General features: G+C 43.1%; 1 protein-coding gene and 1 long non-coding RNA gene across 7 annotated transcripts in view; one reads left to right on the top strand and one right to left on the bottom strand.

The window, feature by feature from the left end:
* Galntl5 (polypeptide N-acetylgalactosaminyltransferase like 5) overlaps positions 1-24,066 on the bottom strand; it is a 44,115-nt gene that overhangs the window by 3,450 nt on the left and 16,599 nt on the right. The window contains exons 7-9 of one of the 6 annotated variants that reach the window (XR_009378224.1): positions 12,954-13,071; positions 5,271-5,420; positions 4,339-4,486 (exon numbers count right to left, since the gene is read on the bottom strand). Coding sequence is in view for 2 of the 6 variants with exons in the window: in XM_059257754.1 (XP_059113737.1) it covers positions 4,499-4,591; positions 5,271-5,420; positions 12,954-13,071 (361 nt within the window). In the remaining 4 variants the exon portion in view is untranslated. Of the gene's footprint in view, positions 1-4,338; positions 4,592-5,270; positions 5,437-12,953; positions 13,072-24,066 lie in introns of those variants that run through there. The other 5 variants (XR_009378227.1, XM_059257754.1, XR_009378226.1 and 2 more) reach the window with 5 other exon arrangements.
* Positions 1-24,066, top strand: part of LOC131906905 (uncharacterized) — a 32,088-nt gene that overhangs the window by 5,840 nt on the left and 2,182 nt on the right. The window contains exon 2 of the long non-coding RNA XR_009378228.1: positions 8,747-9,008. This is a non-coding gene — a long non-coding RNA (uncharacterized LOC131906905). The remainder of the gene's footprint in view (positions 1-8,746; positions 9,009-24,066) is intronic.

Here is a 24,066-nt window from a genome sequence, read left to right as displayed (position 1 = left end):
GATAAACAGATAGAAAACAAAGGATAGCCTCGAGAGGGCCTGGAACCTATTCCAACGGGCCCCGACTGTCTCTGCCCCAGGGTTTTTATAGAGACGCCAAGGGGTGGAGCAAAAGACCTCCTCCCCCAGCACAGCCAAGTGCAGATCATCCCAGACACCTGCACTTAGGCCCGTGGTCTAATCATCCTCTATGCGGACCTGCTGGGTAAAGCCACGAGGAACCCGAGAATGGGCTCCCACACGCCACCACCGCCTGGCAGAAATATATAATTTAAAGCTATCATTTTAATGTGTTAGATTAGGAGAAATACACAGCTTAATTGTATCTAATGTATAGAGACCTTTTTATATACCTGCAATGACAATGTAGATCACTACATAGACAGTGAGGGAAATTTAGATGTTGCCCATCAGTATTTAATAATGGGTTAGCTCAGCTGGGTGGTGGTGGCACACACTTTTAATCCCAGCACCCAGGAGGCAGAGGCAGGTGGATCTCTGTGAGTTCGAGGCCAGCCTGGGCTACAGAGTTCCAAGACAGGCTCCAAAGCTACACAGAGAAACCCTGTCTCAAAAAATCCAAACAGGGGGAAAAAAAAGGGTTAGCTCACCCCCAGAAACTTCATGTCTTGATGTTTATTCCAGGCATATAGTTGTACAAATATACACAGAGATACGTGTGAAGATGTTCATTTCAGTGTTAAGTACATAATAAATAAATGAATGAATGAATGAATGAATGAGGAAATAGAAACCGACCCTCAAGATAATCAGAGCATCAGAGCGTTCATCACCAATGACTGTTTATCAGTTCTGGTAGGCCCATTCCCCCATAATAAATAAATAAATAAGGAAATAGGCCCATTCCCCATAAGAAAGAAAGAAAGAAAGAAAGAAAGAAAGAAAGAAAGAAAGAAAGAAAGAAAGAAAGAAAGAAAAATAGAAACCGACCCTCAAGATAATCAGAACGTTCATCACCAATGATTGTTTATCAGTGAATCAGTTCTGGTAGGCCCATTCTTCCATTTAAAGGGACTCTTCAGAAGAAAGATATTTGGGATTGCAGAGATGGCTGAACACCTGCTCCTCCTATAGAGGATGCAGATTCAATTCCCATCACTCACATGGGGGTTCACAACCATCTATAACTCTAGTTCCAGGTGATCTATAGCCCTCTTCTGTCCCCCAGGAACATAATGGTATATACACATACATGCAGGCACAACACCCATACTCATAAAGTAAAAATAAATCTTTTTAAAGAAGAAAGATATTGCCAGGTGGTGGCACAGGCCTTTAATCCCAGCACTCAGGAGGCAGAGGCAGGAAGATCTCTGTGAGTTCAAGGCCAGCCTGGGCTACAGAGTGAGTTCCAGGACAGGCTCCAAAGCTACACAAAGAAACTCTGTCTCAAAAAAAACCCCCCCCAAAAAAAATAAAAAATAAAGATACTTGACATGTTTTGATTTTGAGTGCTAATGTATAAATATGTTTTTAAAATATAGCAATAAATGCAAAGATTTAAGGATAAAACATGGTGTGTTATAGTCCCGTGAATGAACTTGGGCCTTGTGGCACAAGTCTATGTTCCCAGTACTAGGGAGATTGAGATAGCAGGAACACAAGATCAAGGCCAAACTATACTACATAGAGAAATCCTGTCTAAAAAATAATACAGAAAAGAAAGATCTTTTAGTGTGCATATGTGTTAACCAGCAACCACAACAAGCAATTCAATGATCACTTTGAGATGGAACTATAGACTATTTGTTTTATTAATTTATTTTATTTTTTAATGATTTATTTATTTTATGTGTGTGGTCTGAATGTATATATGTGTACTATGTGCTTGTAGGAGGCTAGAGGTGCCCTCAGAGGCTAGAAGAGGATACTGATTCCCCTGGAGCTGGAGTTAGAGTGTAAGCCACCTCGTGGGTACTTAGAATTGAACCAGGTCCTTTGGAAGAGCAACAAGTACTCAACTACTGAGCCATCTCTCCAGCCCCTTAATTTTTATCTTTGTATGTGTACATGTGTCTCTGTGATCTTATCCCATGTATTCAGGTGCCTGTGAAGGCCAGAAAAGAGTTTTGAATCCCCCTGGAGCTGGAGTTACAAGCAGTTTTATCCTACCCCATCTGGGTAATGGGAATAGAACTCTGGTTTTCTATAAGAACACAGCCATCTCTTAATTGTCTGCTGGCCCCTATAATGTTAACTTTGTACTCCTGAAGATCATATGAATTTTTAAAGTAAGCATGTTTTATACCTTTAACTTTTTAAAATCTGCGCATGTTGGCACATGCTTGTAATCTCAGCACTTGGGAGACTGAGTCTGAAGAATTGTTATGAGTTCAAGACCAGCCTATGCTCCATTGTGGGTGCTAGGCAAGCCAGGATACATAGCAATACTTGGACTCAAAGAAACTAATAATATTCACTAACATTAATATAATAAAAATGCAAAGGAACATAAAATGTAAATATTTAGCTTGCTGAATTATCAACAGATCAACTCTAGTAACCCTGTCTAATCAATGAACATGATTGGCACCCCAGAGCTCTCTTAATTATGTCCTTTTATTAATTTCTTGCACTGATTTCATTTTTAAATTTACTTTATGTATATGGATGTTTTTCCTACGTTTATGTCTGTGCACCACATATGTGCCTGATGCCTGCAGAGACAGGCCACCATGTGGGTGCTTGAACTCAAGTCCTCTGCAAGAGTAACAAGTCCTCTTAACCACTGTGGTGGTTATTCTTGGTTGTCAGCTTGACTACATCTGGAATTAACTAAAACCCAAGTAGCTGGGTTCACCTGTGAGGGATTTTTCTTCTTAACTAAATTGTTTGAAATAGGAAGACCCACTTTTAATCCAGATCTTTTGAGTAAGAAGATGCAACTTTAATTCAGATCTTCTGAAGTGGGAAGATCCACCTTTAATCTGGGCTGCGCCTGAAGAAGGAAATTTGAAACTTGCTCTTTCTGGCAAGTCCATTCCTTCACTGGCATTAGAACCTATTTTTTTCAGAATTCCAGCATATATTGAAGACTGGTGAGACATCCAGCCTCATAGAATGAACAACTACTGGATTCTTGGATTTCCCATTGATAGACAGCCATTGTTGGACTAGCTGGACCACAGCCTGTAAGCTACTCTAATAAATATATATATATATATATATATATATATATATATATATATATATATATATATATATATGATTATACATACATACATACATACACACTATCAGTTCAGTTCCTCTAGAGAACCCTGATGAATACAACCACTGAGCCATCTCTCTAGCCTCTACGTCTTTTTTTGAGAGTCTCACTGTGTAGCCCTAGCAGGCCTAGGACTCTATGTAGACCAGGCTGACCTGGAACTCCTAGAGATCCATCTTCCTCTGCCTCCCAAATGCTAATCTCAAAGTATGTGGATGTTTTGCTCAAGTTTTGCTCACTTTTACTTTAGTAGGAAGAGAATACAATATGCATTCTTTATTCTCTAATATACCTTATAGATGTACCAGTGGTGGTGGCTGCATGTGTATCTATAACATATGGGTTTGCAATGCTGTATAGAACTGTAGCTACTAAATATATCACATGTATCCATTATTCTTTTTTTCCTTTTTTTTTTAGATTTATTTATTTATTATGTATACAGCATGTATGACTGCAGGCCAGAAGAAGGCACCAGATCTCGTTACAGATGGTTGTGAGCCACCATGTGATTGCTAGGAATTGAACTCAGGACCTCTGGAAGAGCAGTCAGTGCTCTTAACCTCTGAGCCATCTCTCCAGCCCCTTTTCCTTGGTTTTAAATTTTTATTTTCTTTTATTTTTCTAAGACAGGGTTCTCATTATGTAGGTCTGACTGGCCTTGAACTCACAGAGATCTGCCTCTGTCCTCAAGTGCTAGATTAAAGGTGTGTACCAGGACATTTATTTTAATTATGTGTATGTGTCTCTCTGGAGGAATGTATACCTGAGTTCAAGTGCCTGCAGAGAGCAGAAGTGAGGTCCTATCCCCTGGAGCTGGACTTAACAATGGCTGTGAGCTACCTGGATATGGATACTGAGAACTGAACTCAGGTCTACTAGAGAAGTATATGATCTTAACCTCTCAGCCATCTCTTTAGTCCCATCATTCTGCTCTGTTTTTGAGACAGGATCTGACTTAAGATGCCTTGGCTGGCTTGAACTTGCAATCCTTCTGCCTCAGCAGAAATTCCCTGGCAGTTCCCTGATTATTTTTTAAAAAATCTCATTTTTACAATAATTAAAAAGCTTGAATTAAAAAAAACTGCTGATTATTTTTTTCTCACCTTGACACAAACTGGAGTCACCTGGGAAGAGAGACTCCAAACAGGAATTGCCTCCATCAGATTGCCATGTCAGGCTTTTTCCTGAGTACTGTTATAGGAAGGTCCAGCCTACTGAGGGTGGTGCCATCCCTGGGCAGGTGGTCCTGAGCTGTATAAGAAATCATGTTGAAGAAGCCATGGAGAGCAAGCCAGTAAGCAGTTCTCCTTTGTGGGCTCTGCTTGAGTTCGTGCCTTGACATCTCTGGATAATGGTCTGTGATGTGGAAGTATAAGGGAAATAACTCTTCCAGAATGCTCTTGGCCAGTGTTGTATCACAGCACAGAAAAGCAAACTGGGACAGAGCCAAGGTGAAGGACACTATCAGAGATACACTGTGCATTTGTCTGAAGGAGGCCTGTCCTTATTTCTTTATGCATGGTATCTGGACAGAGATGTGCTCTTGGAGAACAGGGTGTAACCCTTGGGGACATACATAAAGCAAGGGGCAAAGCTTTCCCATAGAAACCTTTGCTTGTTAATAGAAAAGGAGTTCTCATGTGTGCACAAGACCTGCACCAGCCACATCTCCCAGGAAACTGACAGTAGCTTGGTAGGAAACCCTGAGGACATCAGCTCCTGATGCTGCTGCAGCGGGGAGGGAAGAGTAATTCCTCAGTGGATAAGCAGATCTAACCGTGGGGAAAGACTGCAGGTTGACTTACTTCTGAGAAACTTGACTTTTCCTAAAATTCATACCTAAAACAATACATTGCAAGCACAGCTGCTTAGGGTCAACCAGTTGAGAGCCAGACTGGTGATGAATCAGGGAGAAATTGAAGGGGCTCCATTAACTTACAAAAAAACAGGCAAGACTACAGTTTGGATCTGGAAAGGTGGCAGAGTCTTGAGAACATCCCAGAACCTTCTCTCCCCAGCCAGAGACACCACTCACCTTGTATTCATCCAGCCAGGTGTGAACCACTCGCAATAAGTTCCGTGACAAGGCTTTCTTGAGTGCAGGGTCATTGGAACTATGTATCTTGGTGACATGTCCAACCCGAGAGCAAGGAATTATAAAGAGTTGGCCTCCACACATCCAAATCTAGACAAGACCGTAACTAATTATTTTACTAGTAACTGGCAGCTGCTTATGAACACATAAACATACACACAAATACATACATAAATAGCTAATGTTTGTTCGTTTGGCTGCTTATTGAGATGTGTAGCCCAGGTTGGCCTCAAACCCACTCTTAGGAATGATACTGAGTTTCTGGTCCTCCTGCCTCTACCTCCCTAGTGCTGGGATTACAGTGGTGCACCACCACACTTGGTCTATACCATGTTGGGGTTCAGTCCAGGGCTTTGTTCATACTAGGCAGGCGTTCTTCTAGCTGAGCTACACCAGGCTCTAATATGTATTTCATTTATTTTATGTAATAAATTCCATAAACTCATCAGAGTCCTATAGTATAGGTGCTATGACCACCCCCTCCATTTACAGAAAAAAAATTAACATACAGTTTGATTAAGAAGTTTGCCCAAGCTGGGCGGTGGTGGCACACGCCTTTAATCCCAGCACTCAGGAGGCAGAGCCAGGCGGATCTCTGTGAGTTCGAGGCCAGCCTGGGCTACCAAGTGAGTTCCAGGAAAAGGCGCAAGAAACCCTGTTTCGAAAAACCAAAAAAAAAAAAAAAATAAGAAGAAGTTTGCCCAGTGACCAAGCTCAGGTTCAAATTTAGGAAATCTAGCCTGAGAACTTGAGTTCTGAGTGGCAAATAATTCTCTTTCTTTCCCGCTGCTTATTGCCAGGTGTAAGCAATACCAAGAGAAAGACAGGTTCTGGCTAGGTTCAGTTATTTGTAGTTTATACATAAAACGCTGCACAACTTATATTGTAATAACTTCACTGCATGAAAGCAAGATATGGTCATTGAGAATTATCACATATAGGAAAATGTACACCCTAACACTTGGGGCCAGTCAATAAAATTCAAGTATGTGTGTGGACATGCAAAAGTACACATTTTTTTTTTTACTTACTGTCTTCATGTAAGTTATGAAAAACTGTCTTAAGGGCCTTGGGCTAGAAACATGGCTCAATGGGTTAAAAGCACTTCCCTACAAGGTCAAGGACCTGAGTTGGACTCCTGGTATCCATACAAAAAGCTGGGCATGACTGCACATACCTGTAACCCCAGTGCTGGAAGAGTTGGGAGACAAAGACAGGAGGCTCACTGGGGTTTAGTGGATGCCAGCCTAGCAGAAAAATAGTGAACTTGAGGTTCAGAGAAAGATCTGTCTCAAGGGAATAAAGGTGAAGCATGACAGAGGAGTGCCCCTGACATCCTCCTGACCTCCAAATGCGTAGACATGTGCCTGCACACTTATGTATACACGCACATCAAAAACCAAAAATCGCCGGGTGGTGGTGGCGCACGCCTTTAATCCCAGCACTCGGGAGGCAGAGCCAGGCGGATCTCTGTGAGTTCAAGGCCAGCCTGGGCTACTGAGTGAGTTCCAGGAAAAGGCGCAAAGCTACACAGAGAAACCCTGTCTCGAAAAACCAAAAAAAAAAAAAAAAAACAAGAATCTTGTTTGGAAATTTTAGGAGTTTCCATTTCATCACTGTAAAAGATACCACAGAGGGGCTGGCAAGATGGCTTAGTGAGTAGGGGTGCCTGCCACCAAGCCTGACCACCTGAGTTTGATCCTAGGACCCCATAGAGCAGGGAAGGGAACTGACCCTTGTAGGTTGTTCTCTGACCTCCATACATATTCTGTGGCAATGCATGCCTCACCTTCATGTACACACACAAATTAATCTTCAAATTTGCATCTATTTATTTTGGGGGTGGTGCACATGCCGTAGTGTGCATGTGGTGGTCAGAGGAACTGCAGGACTTGCTTCTCTCTGCTGTGTGGATCTCAGGGATCTACTTGGTCATTAGGTTTAGTGGCAGTGCCTTCACTCACTGAGCTACCTCACAGCCCCCATAGGGTGTATTTGCTGCAGCCATTCTGTTTCCTGGACCCCAGTAACACCAGCATTGCCCAGAGACTTGATAAAAATGAGAACCCATGGGTCCCTGACACCTGCTGATGCAGAAACTGGTTTGGGCCCAACCTTGTACATTTTCACAGGTTTTTTATGTGATTCAACTGCACACTCAGATTTGATGATCCTCAGTTCTAAGTCATCAAGACCATAAATTCTGATTTTGCAGATATTTTTTTGAGGAAATTCACTTAATCATTATAAAACAGTAATGGGAAGTTAAGATCTTCACTGAAACATGCTGTGTGGGGCTGGGAATATGGATCAATTGGTATAGTGTTTGTCTGGCACGCCCAAAGTCCTGGGTTCAACCCCCAGAACTACATACACTGGCCTTGGGTGTCCACACTGTAATTCCAGCACTCTGGAGGTAGAAATAGACATTCTGTGAATTTCTGCCCACACCCCATCTATTTTCCCTAAGTCAGAGTTTTGTGTAGCCCAGGCTGGCCTTGAATTTCTTATTTAGTCAAAGGTGTCCTTGAACTTCTGATCCTCCTGCCAGATACAGGGATTACAAGGCATGTGCCACCATGCCTGGTTTTATGTGGGGTTGGGGTTGAACCCAGGACTTTGTGCATGTTAGGCAAACACTCTACCAACTGAGCCACATCACTAGGCTGGTCACAGATTCCCTTTATCCCTAATGAACATACCCCACTACTGACAGGATTATAAAGTAGGAGATAAGAGGAATAGTTGTGGCCATCCCTACAATGAACACAGGAGAGGATATATCCAGATGGATGTGTCTCCTTTAAGAACAAATCTAGAGTAAACAAGAAGCAGGACTAGGGATGAAACCAGGTGGGTGAGTGCTTGCCCAGAATGCATGATGCTTGAAAAGTGCTTGCAGCTTCCTAGATCTTGACCCCTCTTGTAACTTTTGAGAACATTGTGACCTCTTCAGTATCAGTGAGCCTGGGCCAGCCTGCTTGACAAATGGCCAAATGGTTCTCATTGCCCCAGGTGGTACTGAGCCAGTTATGTGGCAGAAGACATTCTGGATGGGCTCCAAGTGAACACAGATGCAGCAACATCTGTAGAAATCAGACATTCTAGCCAAGACCAGCTCTACTGTAGTAACACCAAAAATTGAGAGGAATAATAATTGCTTGTGGTTTTAAGCTACTGCGTTTTGAGGCATTTTTCCCACATATATTAAAATTTACTGACAATAATTAACTGATATACAGTGCAGCACTGCTCTCCTAACATGAGTTTCATTTACATCCATTTTACATTGACTTGGTTGTTCATTCCACAAACCCAGAGTGACAGATTCAAATTCTGGTCAGTAAACATTTGCTCATTCCCCTTCCCTCATCTTGGGTCTGAGGACACACTGATTCTGGACTTGTGTTTCACAGGCTTTGGCCAAGAGAATGTCAGCCCACATCATGACTACAGAAGGTGGAATGTCAGCCCACATCATGACTACAGAAGGTGGAATATGCCATGTGGTTTGGCTCGACCTTTATCTTCCTGCCATTCAGTGTGAGAAGAACATGTTCCATATGGCAGCTACTCATGGAAATAATGCCAGACCTCAACTAAAACCAGAAACTAAAGCCCAACCCAGTCAGCCTCTGCTGAGTCATCCCAGCCACCATGGACACGAGCAAGAGAAAGGTAAGTGTTACTATTTTACACCATTCATCTTTGAGGTACTTCGTTACACAGCATAACAGTGGTAATAACTGACAGATACTGAGGTAGTAGCTGACTAATCCCTAATATCCTTAGCAATTAAAATGCTGAGCAGATGACCCAAGAGGAGTAAGTCATTGCCTCAGTGGATAGATGGGCCATGGAGGAGAGTGTTAGAAATCTGCTGAGGCTCCATTATGTCACTGTATGAGAACTCTAGTAGATACATGGTTTGTTTCCGTATCAGAGCATCCAATGGGCTTAGTGATCTTCAGCAAGATTTAAGCTGGCATCTGTATCTAAAGAGGTGCAGTCTTAAGCTAGGCCATGGTGACACATACCTTTAATCTCAGTACTCGGGAAGCAGAGGCAGATATATCTCTGAGTTCAAAGCCAGCCTGGTCTACAGAGTGAGATCCAGGACAGCCAGAGCTACACAGAGAAACCCTTTCTTGAAAAACAAAACAAACAAACAAACAAAGAGGTTCAGTCTTGGGGTAAGGCTGGGAAATGGGATTTCCTATGTGGTCATCCTTAAAAGCAGAAGTCAAGGTCTCAGTTTTTGGAGTAGCACACATTGGCAGTATGGTGAGATGCCAGGATGAAGAACAGGTACTGGAAAATAGGCAAGCTAAGACTTTAGGTGGTCAAGGCCTGTTGGATGCCAACCAGGATTGTTAAGCCACAAGAATCTGAAGCTGGTTATGGGAACCATTCAAAGGCTGGGTGTGAAGCATAGCTGCATGGCTATCCAGTGTACTATTCCTCTCCATGATCCATGGCAGCCACTGAACTCAGCAACCAAAGCAACTCAGGGCGTTGGCGGCTTCTCTCACACATGTCTGCTAGAACTGACCGAGAGACAGTGGAGATGTGCTTGCAGGGCCCCAGGACTGGAAAGGGAGGCTTTCTAAGAGGCAGGAAAAAATGGGTTTGGAGCATAGTACTTACTGTTTTTGTAAACTTGGAAAGTAAGTTTTCTGTGTCTTTGTTTTCTCATTAAAAGTAAGAGATAAGGGCAGTACCCACCCTACAGGCCTGTAGGGATTAAGTAAATTAATGTCTGTAAAATGTTTAGGCAGTGTGACTTAGGCATAGGAATCTGTTCAACAAACCACACATATTAATCCTTTACATCTCAAGTGCTACTACTTCAGGAATGTTGTAGATGACATCTCAAAAAAAAAAAAGAAAAGAAAAGAAAAGAAAAGATGGCTCAGTTCCCCTTCTATATAACCACAGAATAATCTGTGCTTCTCCACTGTGTTTAATCAAAAGTAAAATTAAATAGCTGGTTCCCTGATGAGATGGAAGGCCATGACATCAGAAGCTACTTTCACACTGTGTACTGCTGCATTGTAGCACTGTCCTGTGTCCTTTGATGGTTAATTTGGTTTGAACTTGGCAGGATCTGTAATCAGTCAGGAGACAAACAACATGCCTGTCGGAGAAGTTTCTAGACTGGCTTCATTGAGGTAGGAAGACCCTGGCTAACAGTAGGCAGCACCATTCCATGGACAGGGGCCCTGGACCACATAGAAAAAAAGAAAGTGTGCTGAGCAACAGCTTTCCTCTCTCTCTGCTTTCTGAGTATGGCTACGATGTGACCAGCCCTGCAAGTTCTTCCACACCGGGTGGACCCGTGTTCTCAAACCATGAGCCCAAATAAACCCTTCCTTAAGTTGCTTTCCTCAGGTATTTTGTCCTAGCATGGGAAAAGTAACTAATTGGTCCTCAGGAAACATGGCCGCACGAATGAAAAAGGAGAGAGGACTGTCCTCTGAGTGCTTGGCCTGCAGCACAGCTTGACTAGGAAGTTGAACTCCTTCAGTGTTGGCGGAATTGAATTGAACTTCAATAGATCCCTCAAGAGATAGTCTCCAGCTGACTGCAGATACCAGTTGTAGCCTCAGATAGATATGTGTCAGCCACAGGAACCATTTGTAGGCATAATCTTTTAGAGTTTTTTGTTTTCAAAGACAGGGTTTCTCTGTGTAGCCCTTGCTGTCTTGGAACTTGCTCTGTAGAACAGACTAACCTTGAACTCACAGAGATCTGCATGCCTCTGCCTCCTGAGTGCTTAGATTAAAGGCATGGTGCCCAGTTTAAAATTGTTATTTTGTTTTCAATGGCTAGTGTCAAGAGAGTACTTAAACTCGTTACTAATTCACATGCTTGTTTATACCAAGAGAGACCCAAGCATACTTCAGAGATTCAAAGCAGCCATTGGGAATAGAATCATTGGAAATATTGGGCAGGAAATATTAGCTGTCATTTACTGTCTGTGAGGACTGTAGAGAGAGAGAGAGAGAATGCACTCACGTATGGTGGATGGCCCAGCTCACATGTAGAGGTCAGAGGACAATTTTTGGAAGTTGATTGTTTGAGCTCAGATCCTCAGACTTGGCAGCTAACAGCAGGCACTTTTGCCCACAGAATCATTTCAATGGCCCCTACACTTGCTTTCAAATACACACACCTTTGCAAAAAGTGGTTCTATTCTGAGATACAGAATGTGCTTATAGTTAAGTCCTAAGAGAGGAAAATTATTGGGCAGAGCTGGACAGTGGTGGTGCACGCCTTTAATCCCAGCACTCGGGAGGCAGAAGCAGGTGGATCTCTGTGAGTTCGAGGCCATCCTGGTCTACAGAGCGAGATCCAGGACAGGCTCCAAAGTTACACAGAGTTACACAAAGTTACCCTGTCTCAAAAAAAAATAAAATAAAATAGAAATTTATTGGGCAGTATTTGTAGAGAGCAATGTAATAAAACAAGGGATTGCCAACCAAATGTAATAAAAAGAGCCAGAGGCCTGGGTATTATAAAACACTACCAGCCGGGCGGTGGTGGCGCACGCCTTTAATCCCAGCACTCGGGAGGCAGAGCCAGGCGGATCTCTGTGAGTTCAAGGCCAGCCTGGGCTACCAAGTGAGTTCCAGGAAAGGCACAAAGCTACACAGAGAAACCCTGTCTCGAAAAACCAAAAAAAAAATAAATAAATAAAAAAATAAAACACTACCCAGGTCAGAAGGGAGCCCATGAATGGGTGGGGGATGAAAGTAACGAATGTGTGAGATGGTTCCAAGTAGGAGCCTGCAGGAGAAGCATTGCGGAGACACCTGCGTATACACAATAAGCCTGTGAAGGAAGTCTGCTGAAAAGGACAAAAATGGATAAAGAGTAAGACAGGGCCGGCAAGAGGACTCAGGCAATGAAGCACTTGCCATGTAACCATGAGGATCAGATTCGATCCCCAGAACCCACGGTAAAAAAGAAGCAGTTGGGTGTGGTGATGCACACTTGTAATCTCCATACTGAGGAGGTAGAGATGAGAGGATTCCTAGGACTTGCTGGCCCACCAGCCTAACCAGCAAGTTCTAGGCTAGTGAAAGTAAGACTTTCTTAAAAAATAAGGTGGATGGCACCTGAGGAATGATACCTGAGATTGACCTTGGCCTCTTCATGCATACAATGACTAAAATGGCCAGCTACCAGGAAGAAAGAAAGAAGAAAGGGAAGGAGGGAGGGATATAAAATTCCAAACAAAAAAGGGAGAGGGATAGAACTATGAAGACAGTTAGAGAGCCCACATAGATTTAACTATCTTGTTAGTTTACCGCACCATGCTTTGAAAACAACAAAGCATATGGTCAGGGGCTTTAATGGCCCATCGGGGTTTCCAGGGAGCCCCATCATCTGTTGCATGCCCTTGCATGTGTCACCAGAACAGTCCTGCATGCTCATGGAGGAAATAATGTGACCAGATTAAAAGTCAGATTGTACTGGTGCTCAGAGTAGAGAAGAGCGTGAGCCCAGTAGGCACCAAACTGGGTTCCACTCACCACCACAAAGTCAAGCATCAGGTCTCCCTCCATACACACGTAACTACATGGGGAACAGGACAAAACAAACGGAAGTCCCACTTACTCTTAGTGAAAGTTCCACATTTTCTCCTCCCCAAAGATCCATGTCCTTGTCATACTGTCCAAGTTCATTAAAATAATGTCTGTCTATCGCAAAAATTTGTCCTGCCATTGCAGGTGACCTAGAAAGGAGTAAAAAATATTAAATAAATTCCAGAGAGACAGTGGTCTCCAATTTCTCTAAAAACATATGAAATGCTACTGTTGGCTCAGTGCTCTTGCAGAGGACCTGTTTAGTTCTCAGCACCCAGGCCAGGCCGCTCCCAACCACCTGTAACAGGCTCCCGGGGTCTGGTGCTCTCTTCTGGCCTTCGTGCTTCTTGTAGCCACCATTCCGCTCTGCACTTCTGGGAGATCCACTCTTTGAATTCCACTTGTGTGAGATGGTATGGTCTCTATCTGTCTGTGACTGGTTCATTTCAGTTAGCGTAATGGCCTTTAGATTCATCCGTGTTGTTTACAAATGATGGGATTTCATCTTTCATTGGCTGACCATGATTCCCCTGTGTGCATGCACTACATTTCCATTATCCATTCAGCTGTACTAGATTGATTCATGGATGTTATTAGTGCCAGAGTACAGATGAGAGTGCACGGGTCTCTTCAACATACTGACTTCATTTCCTTTGGGCACATTGTCAGTGGTGGGATTGCTGGGCCATAGGGAGTTACTCTACTTGAAATTTTTGAAGAACCATGATACTATTTTCTAGTATCTATTTACATTCTTGGCCATAGAAGACAGACTTGGCTGTCTTAGTGGAGTGAGAAAGCACCTAATGGGGCTTGGATTTGCATCCTTTAATGAGGAGGGGTACTGAGACATTTTCATGTACCACTGGCCATTTGTATTTTCTCTTGAAAAATGTGTATTCATGTCTTCTGACTCTTTTTTAATTGAACTTTTTTCTTGTTGTTTGTTGAGTCTCTTATGTATTCTGGATATTAACCCCTTATCAGATATATATTTGCAAACATTTTATCGAATTCTGTTGAAAGGACCAAGCAGATGCCATAACAGGCTGCTCAGTCTTCTCTCAGAGATCAGGCCTCAATTTCAGTTTCCTGAGACTTGAGCAAGCAGTTTCTGGGAGGGCCATGAACAAAAGACATAGTCCTTGCAGTAGCTCCCTTTCTGCACATACTCTGACTACTCAAAGTTCAGCCAGATGTTTACTCTCTGGGGCCCCTCACCAACTTAGAGTTATGTGCAGTACGTGCTTGGCCAGCCAGCCCCCATGGTGGCTCAAGGACAAAGCCTGGGACTTGTGCTGGACTGCCCCCAAAGTAATAAATTGTAACCACCAACCAGTAAATTTGAAGGTTACATACCCTCACCCAATTAAGAGAGAACAGAGATAAAAATAAACCAATCCGAGTTGCACCCGTGCAAAACTCCCCCAACCCCCCTGAAGGGCTTGTGGTTTTTGCCTTTAAAAAGCTAGCCACACAAAGAAAAAGCAAGTTCCTCCTGGCCTCACGGTTACTACAAGTGAGTGCTTTGGATCGAGCTTCCCTGCCCGTGGCTTGTAAACAGAAATAAACCATGCTATTGCATTCTGTACCTAAGGTCTGCGTTGGTTATCTTTGGGGTCCCAATTTGGGCATAACACTGTGAGTCCTCTCTCTGCTTTGTTGACTGTTTCTTTTGCTCTGCAGGAGCTTTTAGTTTTATGCAATCTCATCCTCCATTTTTACTTTTATGGCCTGTACTTTTCAGAGTCTTAGTCACCAAATCTTTGAGTAGTTGAATGTCATAAAGCATGTCCTCAACAAGTGGTATTCTAATTTGGGGTCTCACATTCCCATCAAATTTGTTTTGACTTTTCTATGTGGTCAGAGACAGGGTTACTCATATTAGTTACTTGTGATAAAATACTGTGACAAAGCAATATAAAAGGACGGTTCTGCATCTTTGCATGGTCTGAGTCCTAGAACCCTGACTAGAGCTGACAAGAGAATGCAGAAAGGACAGACACACAGATGCACTGACACAGAAAAGCTGGGATTGGGTGGTCTTTCGTAGCTCTGATGGAGTAGCAACAGCACTCTGGAAGCTCAGTGTGTTTACTGTATACAGTTGGACAGTGAGGCAGGGTTATCATACACAGCTGGAAAGGAGGCAGGTTTAGCTGATCTCACTCAGCTGGAACAGTTTCTGTGGGGGAACAGTCTTCAGGCCTTAAGCATGGAGCGGGGGCTGTGGTGGACATTTTTTGCACACGCTGTCAATAGTCACACTTGGACCTGAGGAAGACTTCGCCATCCCTCTAAACTTCATGGTGCGGAAAAGCTGTACCACACCATGGCTGAGGCTTTGGAGTCTTTAACAAGGATGTGCCTGGCGTGGACTGCATGGTAACCTTTGCTGCTTCACAGAGTTCCAGCATTTCAACATGGCAGACCCCTTCTCCTGCACCTTTTTATTTTCTTTGTTCCTTCCTTCCTTCCTTCCTTCCTTCCTTCCTTCCTTCCTTTCTTTCTTTCTTTTTTTTTTTTCTCAAGACAGGGTTTCTCTGTCTAACAGCCCTAGCTGCCCCTGGAATTAGCTCTGTAGACCAGGCTGGTCTTGAATTCACAAAGATTTGCCTACCTCTACCTCCCAAGTGCTGGGCTTAAAGGCATGCACCGCCGCCGCCGCCGCCGCCGCCACCGCCGCTGCCGCCGCCGCCGCCACCACCACCACCACCACCACCACCACCCAGCTTTACTTTTATTTTTATTGATTTTCCCTTTGGGAAATTTTGTGTGGGCTTTGGTAAAGGATAAAAATGTGTACAATGGTAGCCTCTCTAAACAAAATAATTATTTGGAAAAAAAATCCCTGCCACTGTGGAACTAGGAATTCTGTTATGCTCTCCTAATTACACCAAGAACAGGAAAAGTTAGAGATTTACTAGACACACCTGATCCCAAGGATGCACTGCCTACAGTTCAGTTCCAGAGCCTGAGGCTGTTAAGGGCAAGAGTTCAGTTAATAAATACAGAGAAATCAGAATGGTACAGTATAATGGGAATAGAGTAAAACATCAGGACCTTCCCTTTTGGGATCCTTATGAGGGGAACAGGCCCATTTAGTAAGACTAAGAAACTGTAGTATAGTGTCTGCTCCCCAGAAGAAGTCCTTTTCCCAAGGTCAAACATTTGAAAAGTGTCTCCATTCCCTTGGGGGCTTGAGGAAAGTTCCTGCTTTATAAGGCAGTCATTCTCCTTATCTCTGGCAAGAGGAGCTTGTGGTCCTTCCATTAACACATGGCTGGTGCCTATTGTCGAGGTCAATGCTGGATTCCTCTACCCCTGATCTCAAGCCACACCCCAGCTCACACACCCTTTTAATCCTATACGCAAATATAGCATGTAAAAGGTGTAGTCTTTTTTTCAATTAAACACTGCTGGCAGCTGTCCCAATTTACCCTTAGATCCTGTCTTCTTCTTCTTTTTCTTCTTCTTCTTCCTCCTCCTCCTCCTCCTCCTCCTCCTCCTCCTCCTCCTCTTCTTCTTCTTCTTCTTCTTCTTCTTCTTCTTCTTCTTCTTCTTCTTCTTTTTTAAGATGGCCTCACTATATGCAGTACACTGGCCTGGAACTCATGGAGATCTGTCTGTCTCTTCCCCCTAAGTGCTGCCAGTTAGAAGTCATCACAGTAATCCTGGAGAGAAATGATGAGTGGGGATTGTACCCTGGCAAAGGGAGTAATGAGATGACAGTAAACAGGATGTCCAGTTTAGCTTGAGGACGGACCTAACAGATTTACTGATGAATAGGACAAGGATATGGGAAGATGACAGGAATCTAGGTTGACACTAGGGCTTTTCCATGTGGCAGATGGAGTCGCAGTCCACAGAGATGAGAAGTCTTGGTTTTATGGGAAGCTTAACATTTAGGCCAATGTGAGGTATGCATTCAGCATCTCAGTGGGAAGGCCAAGCAGGCAGCGGGTGCAATTGGATAGTGAGCCTGGACTCCTGGAGGCTGTGGATGAATTTGGGAGTCCTATTGGTTTCTCTTCTTACTGCTGTGACAGAATACCTGGCAAAAGCAACTTAGAGTGGGTTGTTTCAGCTCACAGGGCCCAGGTGGAGAGATCATGGTGATGGAGCAGGCAGCTTTGGTCCAATTGTACCCTCAGGACGGAGAGGGAGACGCTGGTGCTCAGCTAGCTTCTGTTTTAATTCAGTCCAGAACTCCAGCCCATGGGATGGTTCCAATCACACTTACAAAGGGGCTTTCCACATCAATTAACAATCAAGACGCACCTTTATAGGCGTACCCAGAGGTATGGTGAATCTAGATCCTGTTAAGTTCATAGTCAATATTTTTTAACATTAATTAATTTATTTTGTGTGTGTATATTTAATGTAACAGAGAAGGGAGTTTTAAAGTTGTATAGATGCAAAACAGTGTTGTGTAGGTACCTGTGTGCCATGCATGTGTGTGTGTGGAAGCCAGAGGACAACTTGTAGGAGTCAGTTCTTTCATGTGGGTCCATGTGGATCCCAGGAATCAAACTTGGGTTGTCAGGCTTTTTGGAAAATGTCTTTTCTTGCTGAGTCAGCTTGCTGCCCTCACAAATAAAAGTGTTTAAAAAGCAATCGTGGAAGATGTATAAAGTGTTAGGAGCATCTAGAAAAGTGAAGAATCTCATGCATGTGAATGACATACAGGATTTGCATGTTGCATTGGAGTCAGAGTCAGAGATGGACACTGATGACATACTCTGATGACAGGGTTTCCGATCCTAGCAAGCCTGGCAGTGACTTCAAATTCCAGGACCTTAGTCAAGTTCAAAATCTGTATTAACTATTGCAGGAGTCATAAGTGTAAGATGGATTAAGAATAAGTCTGCGGGCAGGCAGAAGTAGAGTAAGGAACAAGGGCGAGGCCCTGGGCACTTCAAAGTGAAAGCAACTTGCAGAGCAGAGGAATGATGCTTAACCGAGAGGATGGGGAGGAGACACAGCAAAGTGGGAGGGGCCAGGGGATGAGTGTATGCAAAGGGAAGAGGGTGGTCAGTGGGTGAGACACACCAGCAGGAAACTCTAAACTGGACATTGGGATGAAGGTCACAAGTTTTAGCCACAAGAGGTGACAAATTCTTACTGACATGAGCTTAAAACACAAAAGTTCAAGCAGATATACAACTCTTTCTAGTGCCTGTAACACAAAAGAGAAAGGCCAGGCAGTTGACAGGAAGTGAGGTCAAAGAAAGTAAAGTTGTAGTGTAGGCACTAAGATCAATAATTAATAAATGGGACCTCATCAAACTGAAAAACTTCTGTAAGACACCATCAATCAGACAAAGAGGCGGCCTACAGAATGGGAAAAGATTTTTGTCAACTCTACATCTGATAGAGGCCAAATATCCAAAATATGTAAAGAACTCAAGAAATTAGTTATAAAAAAAATCCAATTGAAAAATGGGTACAAACCTAAACAGAGAATTCTTAATAGAGAAATCTCAAATGGCTGAGAAACACTTAAAGAAATGTTCAACATTCTTAGCCCACAGGGAAATGCAAATCAAAACTACTTTGAGTTTCTATCTTACACCTGTCAGAATGGCTAAGATCAATAACAAAACTGACAGCTCATGCTGGAGAAGATGTAGAGCAAGGGGAATGCTCCTCCATTGCTGGTAGGAGTGTAAACTTGTACAGCCACTATGGAAATCAGTATGGTGGTTCCTCAAAAAATTGGGAATCAATCTACCTCCAGACCCACTCCTAGGTATACACCCAAAGGACACTCCATCCTACCAAAAGAATACTTATACTTGTTCAACTATGTTCATTGCAGCTTTATTCATAATAACCAGAAACTAGAAACAACCTAGATGCCCCTCAACCAAATGAAGAATGGATAAAGAAAATGTGGTACATTTACACAATGGAGTATTACTCAGCTGTTAAAAAAATGACATCATGAAATTTGCAGGCAAATGAATGCAACTAGAAAAAATTATCCTGAGTGAGGTAACTCAGCCACAGAAAGAAAAATATGTATTTACTAATAAGTGTATATTAGCTGTTAAGTAAATGATAGTCAAGCTACAATCCATAGACCCAGAGAGGTTAGGTAAAAAGGAAGGTTCTAGGGGGGATGTATGGATCTCCCTGGGAAGGGGAAATAATAGATCTTGTGGGTAGACTAGAGGCAGGTGGGGATACTGTTGGGAGGGTTGGGGGGTCACATAGTAGAGGGAGAGGGTACAGGGAGAGACAGCTGGAGTTTGGAGGCATATCTAGGGCTATAATGGAAGATATAGAGTCTGAACTGGCCATCTTTTATTGTCAGGCAAGGAAGACTTCCAGTGGTGGGACTGGATTGCATTGAGTTGTTGGCTGAGAGGGTCCCATGGAGAGCAGGCTGATGCTAGGACAGAGGGTTGCTGTAGTTGGAGATTTCTCCAGTCCTGCCAGGGCCCACAGCCACTCAGACCCAAGTAAACACTCAGATACTTATATTATTTATAAACTGTATGGCCCTGGCAGGCTTCTTGCTATCTAGTTCTATCTTAAATTAACCCATATCTATTAATCTATAAGTTGTCATGTGGCTTGTGGCTTACTGGTACTTTATTACATCTTACTTCTCATGGTGGCAGTGGCTGGCAGCATCTCCTAACTCAGCCTTCCACCTCTCAGAATTCTCCTCTCTGCTTATCCCACCTATACTATACTTCCTGCTTGGCTACTGGCCAATCAGCATTTTATTTATCAATCAATCAGAGCAACACATTCACAGCATACAGAAGGACATCTCCAGCACTTCCCCTTTTCTTTTTTTAAAAAGGAAGGTTTTAACTTTAACATAGTAAAATTAAATATAACAAAACAATTATCAAGCAAGAATTATGGTTATAATATCTAGTCTATTTGTATTTGGCAAAATTAAAGAAGATATCTTATCTATCCTATATTTGTGAGTATAAGGTTTCATATCTAACTTATCTTTTATCATAACTAAGGAAATTATAACTATCTAGTCTTCGACTACATCAAAGACCTCAGAAGGATATAATATTACCTGAGAAATGGGAGAAGGATGCAAGCAACTTTCAGGAGTCTTAAGAAAGTAGACAGAGACAGCTGGCAGCCTGGACAGTCATCCAAAGTTCCTCTGTAATGTTGGGGCATCTGTCTTCAGCCCACAGGCCTAGAGTCTCTTAGTCACTTTCTCTCTGTGTCCTGCAGAATGTCTGACAGTTTCCTCTGTGAAGCAGGAACCTGAAGGACCATTTTGCCAAGCAAAGTTCAGTGATCACCTTCCTATGGGTCCTGCATGTCCAGTCGATCAAGCAGTCCAGGCAAGAACAGTTTCTTGCCCAAATGGCTATTTTTGCCAAGAAGAAGATAAATTCCATATAGAGTGTCTTCAATGCCCATCCTCCTCTCTGAAGTAAATCGGTGCTGTCAGGAGCAGACATGTCTCACTGTCCAAAAAGTCTAAACTTTTAAAACATTTTAAATGCTATATTCTGTAGGTCTTTGAAGTGTTTGAAGATTATCTACCTAATTGAATTATATCTATGTATACCTAGAAAACTTAACATGACTATAAGTTTGACTATCATAGAAGACTAATTATTAATCTATATTTTAAAATTATCCATTACAATCTAAGTGAGTTACATAAACATAATACCTCCAATGAGAGTAGAAATATATATACAGTATAACAAAATTAAGTTTAAACTTGTATCAATAAACTAAAATCCATAGCAATGTAAAACATTTTTAAACAAGTTGTTACTCTTTAAAAGTAGGTTCAGTAATCTACCCTTTTATCTTATGATATCTATACTATCCCCTTTTCTTCTTTAGAAAGAGATTGCATTTATAATCAACCTGTTTTAAATAAAAATAAACATTCATAAACAGTATTTTTGGAATTTGGGCATAGATTCTCATACTACTTCCTGCTGGTTGAGGGCACTGTATTCTTATGGGGACACAAAGAAAATTTTAAGATTATGGAGTAGTCTGTGAGGGTGTATCGTCTGAGTCAGTTGCCTTGAAACCGTTCTGGATGTTGGATCATCTGGGCCGTGGTGTCATTAGAGACCTTTCAGGGGGTCTTGGCTGGTCAAACCTGATGTATCTTAATCTGAAAGAAATCCATAACCTCTTGCTTTCTGTGAAAACAAAAGCAGAGCCTCCTTTCCAAAGCAACATATCCTTAGACTAGATAGTTATAATTTCCTTAGTTATGACAAAAGATAAGTTAGATGTGAAACCTTAAGCTCACAAATATAGGATAGATAGGATATCTTCTTTAATTTTGTCAAATACAAATAGACTAGATATTATAAATAGACTAGATATTGTAACTGTAATTCTTGCTTGATAATTGTTTTGTTATATGTAATTTTACTATGTTAAAGTTAAAACCTAAAAAATGTGGGGGGAGTGCTGGGGATGTCTTTCTGTATGCTGTGAATGTGTTGCTCTGATTAATTGATAAATAAAATGCTGATTGGCCAGTAGCCAAGCAGAAAGTATAGTATAGGTGGGACAAGCAGAGAAAAAAATTCTGGGAACAGGAAGACTGAGTCAGGAGTCACCAGCCAGACACAGAGGAAGCATGATGTAAAAGTACTGGTAAGCCATGTGACAACTTATAGATTAATAGAAATGGGTTAATTTAAGATATAAGACCTAGATAGCAAGAAGAGCCTGCCAGGGCCATACTGTTTATAAGTAATATAAGTCTCTGTGTGTTTATTTGGGTCTGAGCAGCTGCGGGCGCAGGAGGGTCTGGAGAAAACTCCAACTACAGGTTGCTTTCTAAAATCTGACAGTGGGGGTGGGGGACATTGCCAAGGACAACATCCACACAGCTAGTTGAATGTAGAGAGGTCGAGCTAGTGCCTGCATGGAGCCTTCACCCCTGTGTTCTAGTCTCTTTGATGTGAGAAGGTACTCTGTAGGCTACAGAAAGAGAAACCTAGACACTAACCAGCTACAAAACTCTCAACCAATCTGTCCTGCCTGCAAGATGTGCTGGGGCAATGGTAGCCCAGAACTTGTGGGAGAAGCCAAACCAATATCTGGTTTAGCTTGAACTCCATGCCACGAGAGGGAGCCCAGAGTCCTAGAGTAGAACCAAACACAACCGGAAAAAAAAAAAAAAGACACCTAGTGATATTCTGCTGTACTCGTAGATCAGTGCCTAGTCCAGCTGTCACCAGAGAGACTTGTTCAGGCAGCAGATGTGTGTGGGTGCAGAGACCCACAGCCAGACATGATGCAGAGAGAGAGTCTAAATTGGAGGTCTCTAATCAGGGAACCTCAAAGAGGAGGGGGAGAAAAGACTGTAAGAGTCAGAGGGAATAGAAGACACCCGGAGACCATGGCTCACTGAATCAATTTGAATCAATTAAGCAGGGCTCACATGGGCTCACAGGGACTGAAGCGGCAAGCACTGGGCTGCATGAGGCTACACAAGGTCCTTTGCATTTGCCTGCTCTTGGGACTCTTTTTCCCCTATGGGGTTACTTTATCCAGCCTTGATAGTTAGGGCTTTTGCCTTGTCTTATTGTGTCTTGTTTTGTCCTGTTTGGCTGTCATCTCTTGGTGGCCTGCTCTTTTCTGAAGAGGAAACAGAGGCGAGGGGAGTGGATCTTGGGGGAAGGGAAGAGTTGGGAGGGGTGGAGGGAGGAGAAACTGTAGTCAGGATGTATTGTGTGAGAAAAGAACCTATTTCCAATTAGAAAAGAAAAGAAGTAAAGCTGTGTTTGTTTTTCTTGTGAAAGCACCTTGTCCGTATTCTCATAGGACCATTCTTGTCTGCTGCACTGGGTGCTGCATGTCCCCATTGGAGCACTGGGTGGCAGGAGTCCTCTCTGGCACACTGGTCCACCAAAAGACCATGATTATAGACAGCCAGCAAGCTCGGAGCATCTAAGCTCCCCCTTGCAGTAGCACTGTGTGATACCATGCTGCTACCTGCCTGCCCTCTTCACTGCTCTGTGCACATTCAAGAGCAGAGAATCTAGTCTAGCTTCAGAATCATCTGAATGGGTGGGAAAGGGAGCCAGCAGGTGATCTGTCCTTTGTAGTCCCAACCACAGGCTGAGAAAACCTGATCAGTGGGGACAGCCAGGGAGTAGGCAGGTGTAATGTAAAGTTTTTGTTGAGAACAGGCTTCCTGAGGCTGGGCAATCTCTGGAGTGGGAAGCGGGCAGTGGAGTGCTGGAAGATGGCTGTTGCTATGTGGTCACATACAAAACTGCATAATATTCCAGAGGGTCTTCCGTAAACTACTGTGTAATTTCACAACTATCCCTTCTACTTCCTGAGTTGTTTCAGTTCCATCCTTGAGCTATGAGTCAAGACTGCTTCTCGAGAGGAGCATGTCCAGGTGTGGCCAGACAGTATAGGCTAAAGAATACAACCAAGGTTAGGGAGAAGAGGGTGAATGAGAACAGGACTGTGGTGTCATGGACTATGGTCCATGGATGAGGCACGGCACACTGGTTTCTATCTGCTTAATTTTGACAGAGTACATCAGCTCCTGGGAAGGAACAAGGCACACAGAGGGTGGAAATGGTTCAGTACCAAAGCCCTGCAGATGTATGGCTGCAGTGTGGTGGGATGTAGCCACTGGGGTGTCAGCTAGAGGAGGACAATGAGGAGGGGAAGGGAGAGGACAAAGGTCTGCAGGGATGGTGTCTGAGAAGCAGAGCAGGGGACAGCAAGCTTCTGGGATGTGTTCCTTGACATGGTGTCATGTCCAGTAATACCAGAAGAAGCCCAGGAGATGGCAATCCACATGAAGTGGGTAACTTTATAGGCTTTTGATTCTCGTCACTTCAGAGTATTGCCCTCTAGAATTCACAAGTAAGGAAGTGTAAACAGGACTGTCAGGCCACACAGTTCCACTACAGGGTTAGAAGATGCATCTACCTAGTCTGGGGAGCATCTCATATCAGAGTTTCCAGGAAATGTAGACCTAGCCTTCAGGAAGCCCCTCCGGATGTGGTCACCTTATGTTCACATTTACAAACCCAGTTTCCAAGACAAATGAACTTGGAGAGTCGTGTTCCTCTCAACCCAGGAAGTTACACCTGGAAACACTGGGGCAAAGATGTCCACACTTCCTAACCATGCCAGTTTGC

The sequence above is a fragment of the Peromyscus eremicus genome, chromosome 3 (assembly GCF_949786415.1).
Source record: "Peromyscus eremicus chromosome 3, PerEre_H2_v1, whole genome shotgun sequence".
NCBI classification, from domain to species: Eukaryota; Metazoa; Chordata; class Mammalia; order Rodentia; family Cricetidae; genus Peromyscus; species Peromyscus eremicus.
Note: the sequence above shows the minus strand (reverse complement) of the source record. Positions and strands in the feature narration are given on the sequence as shown.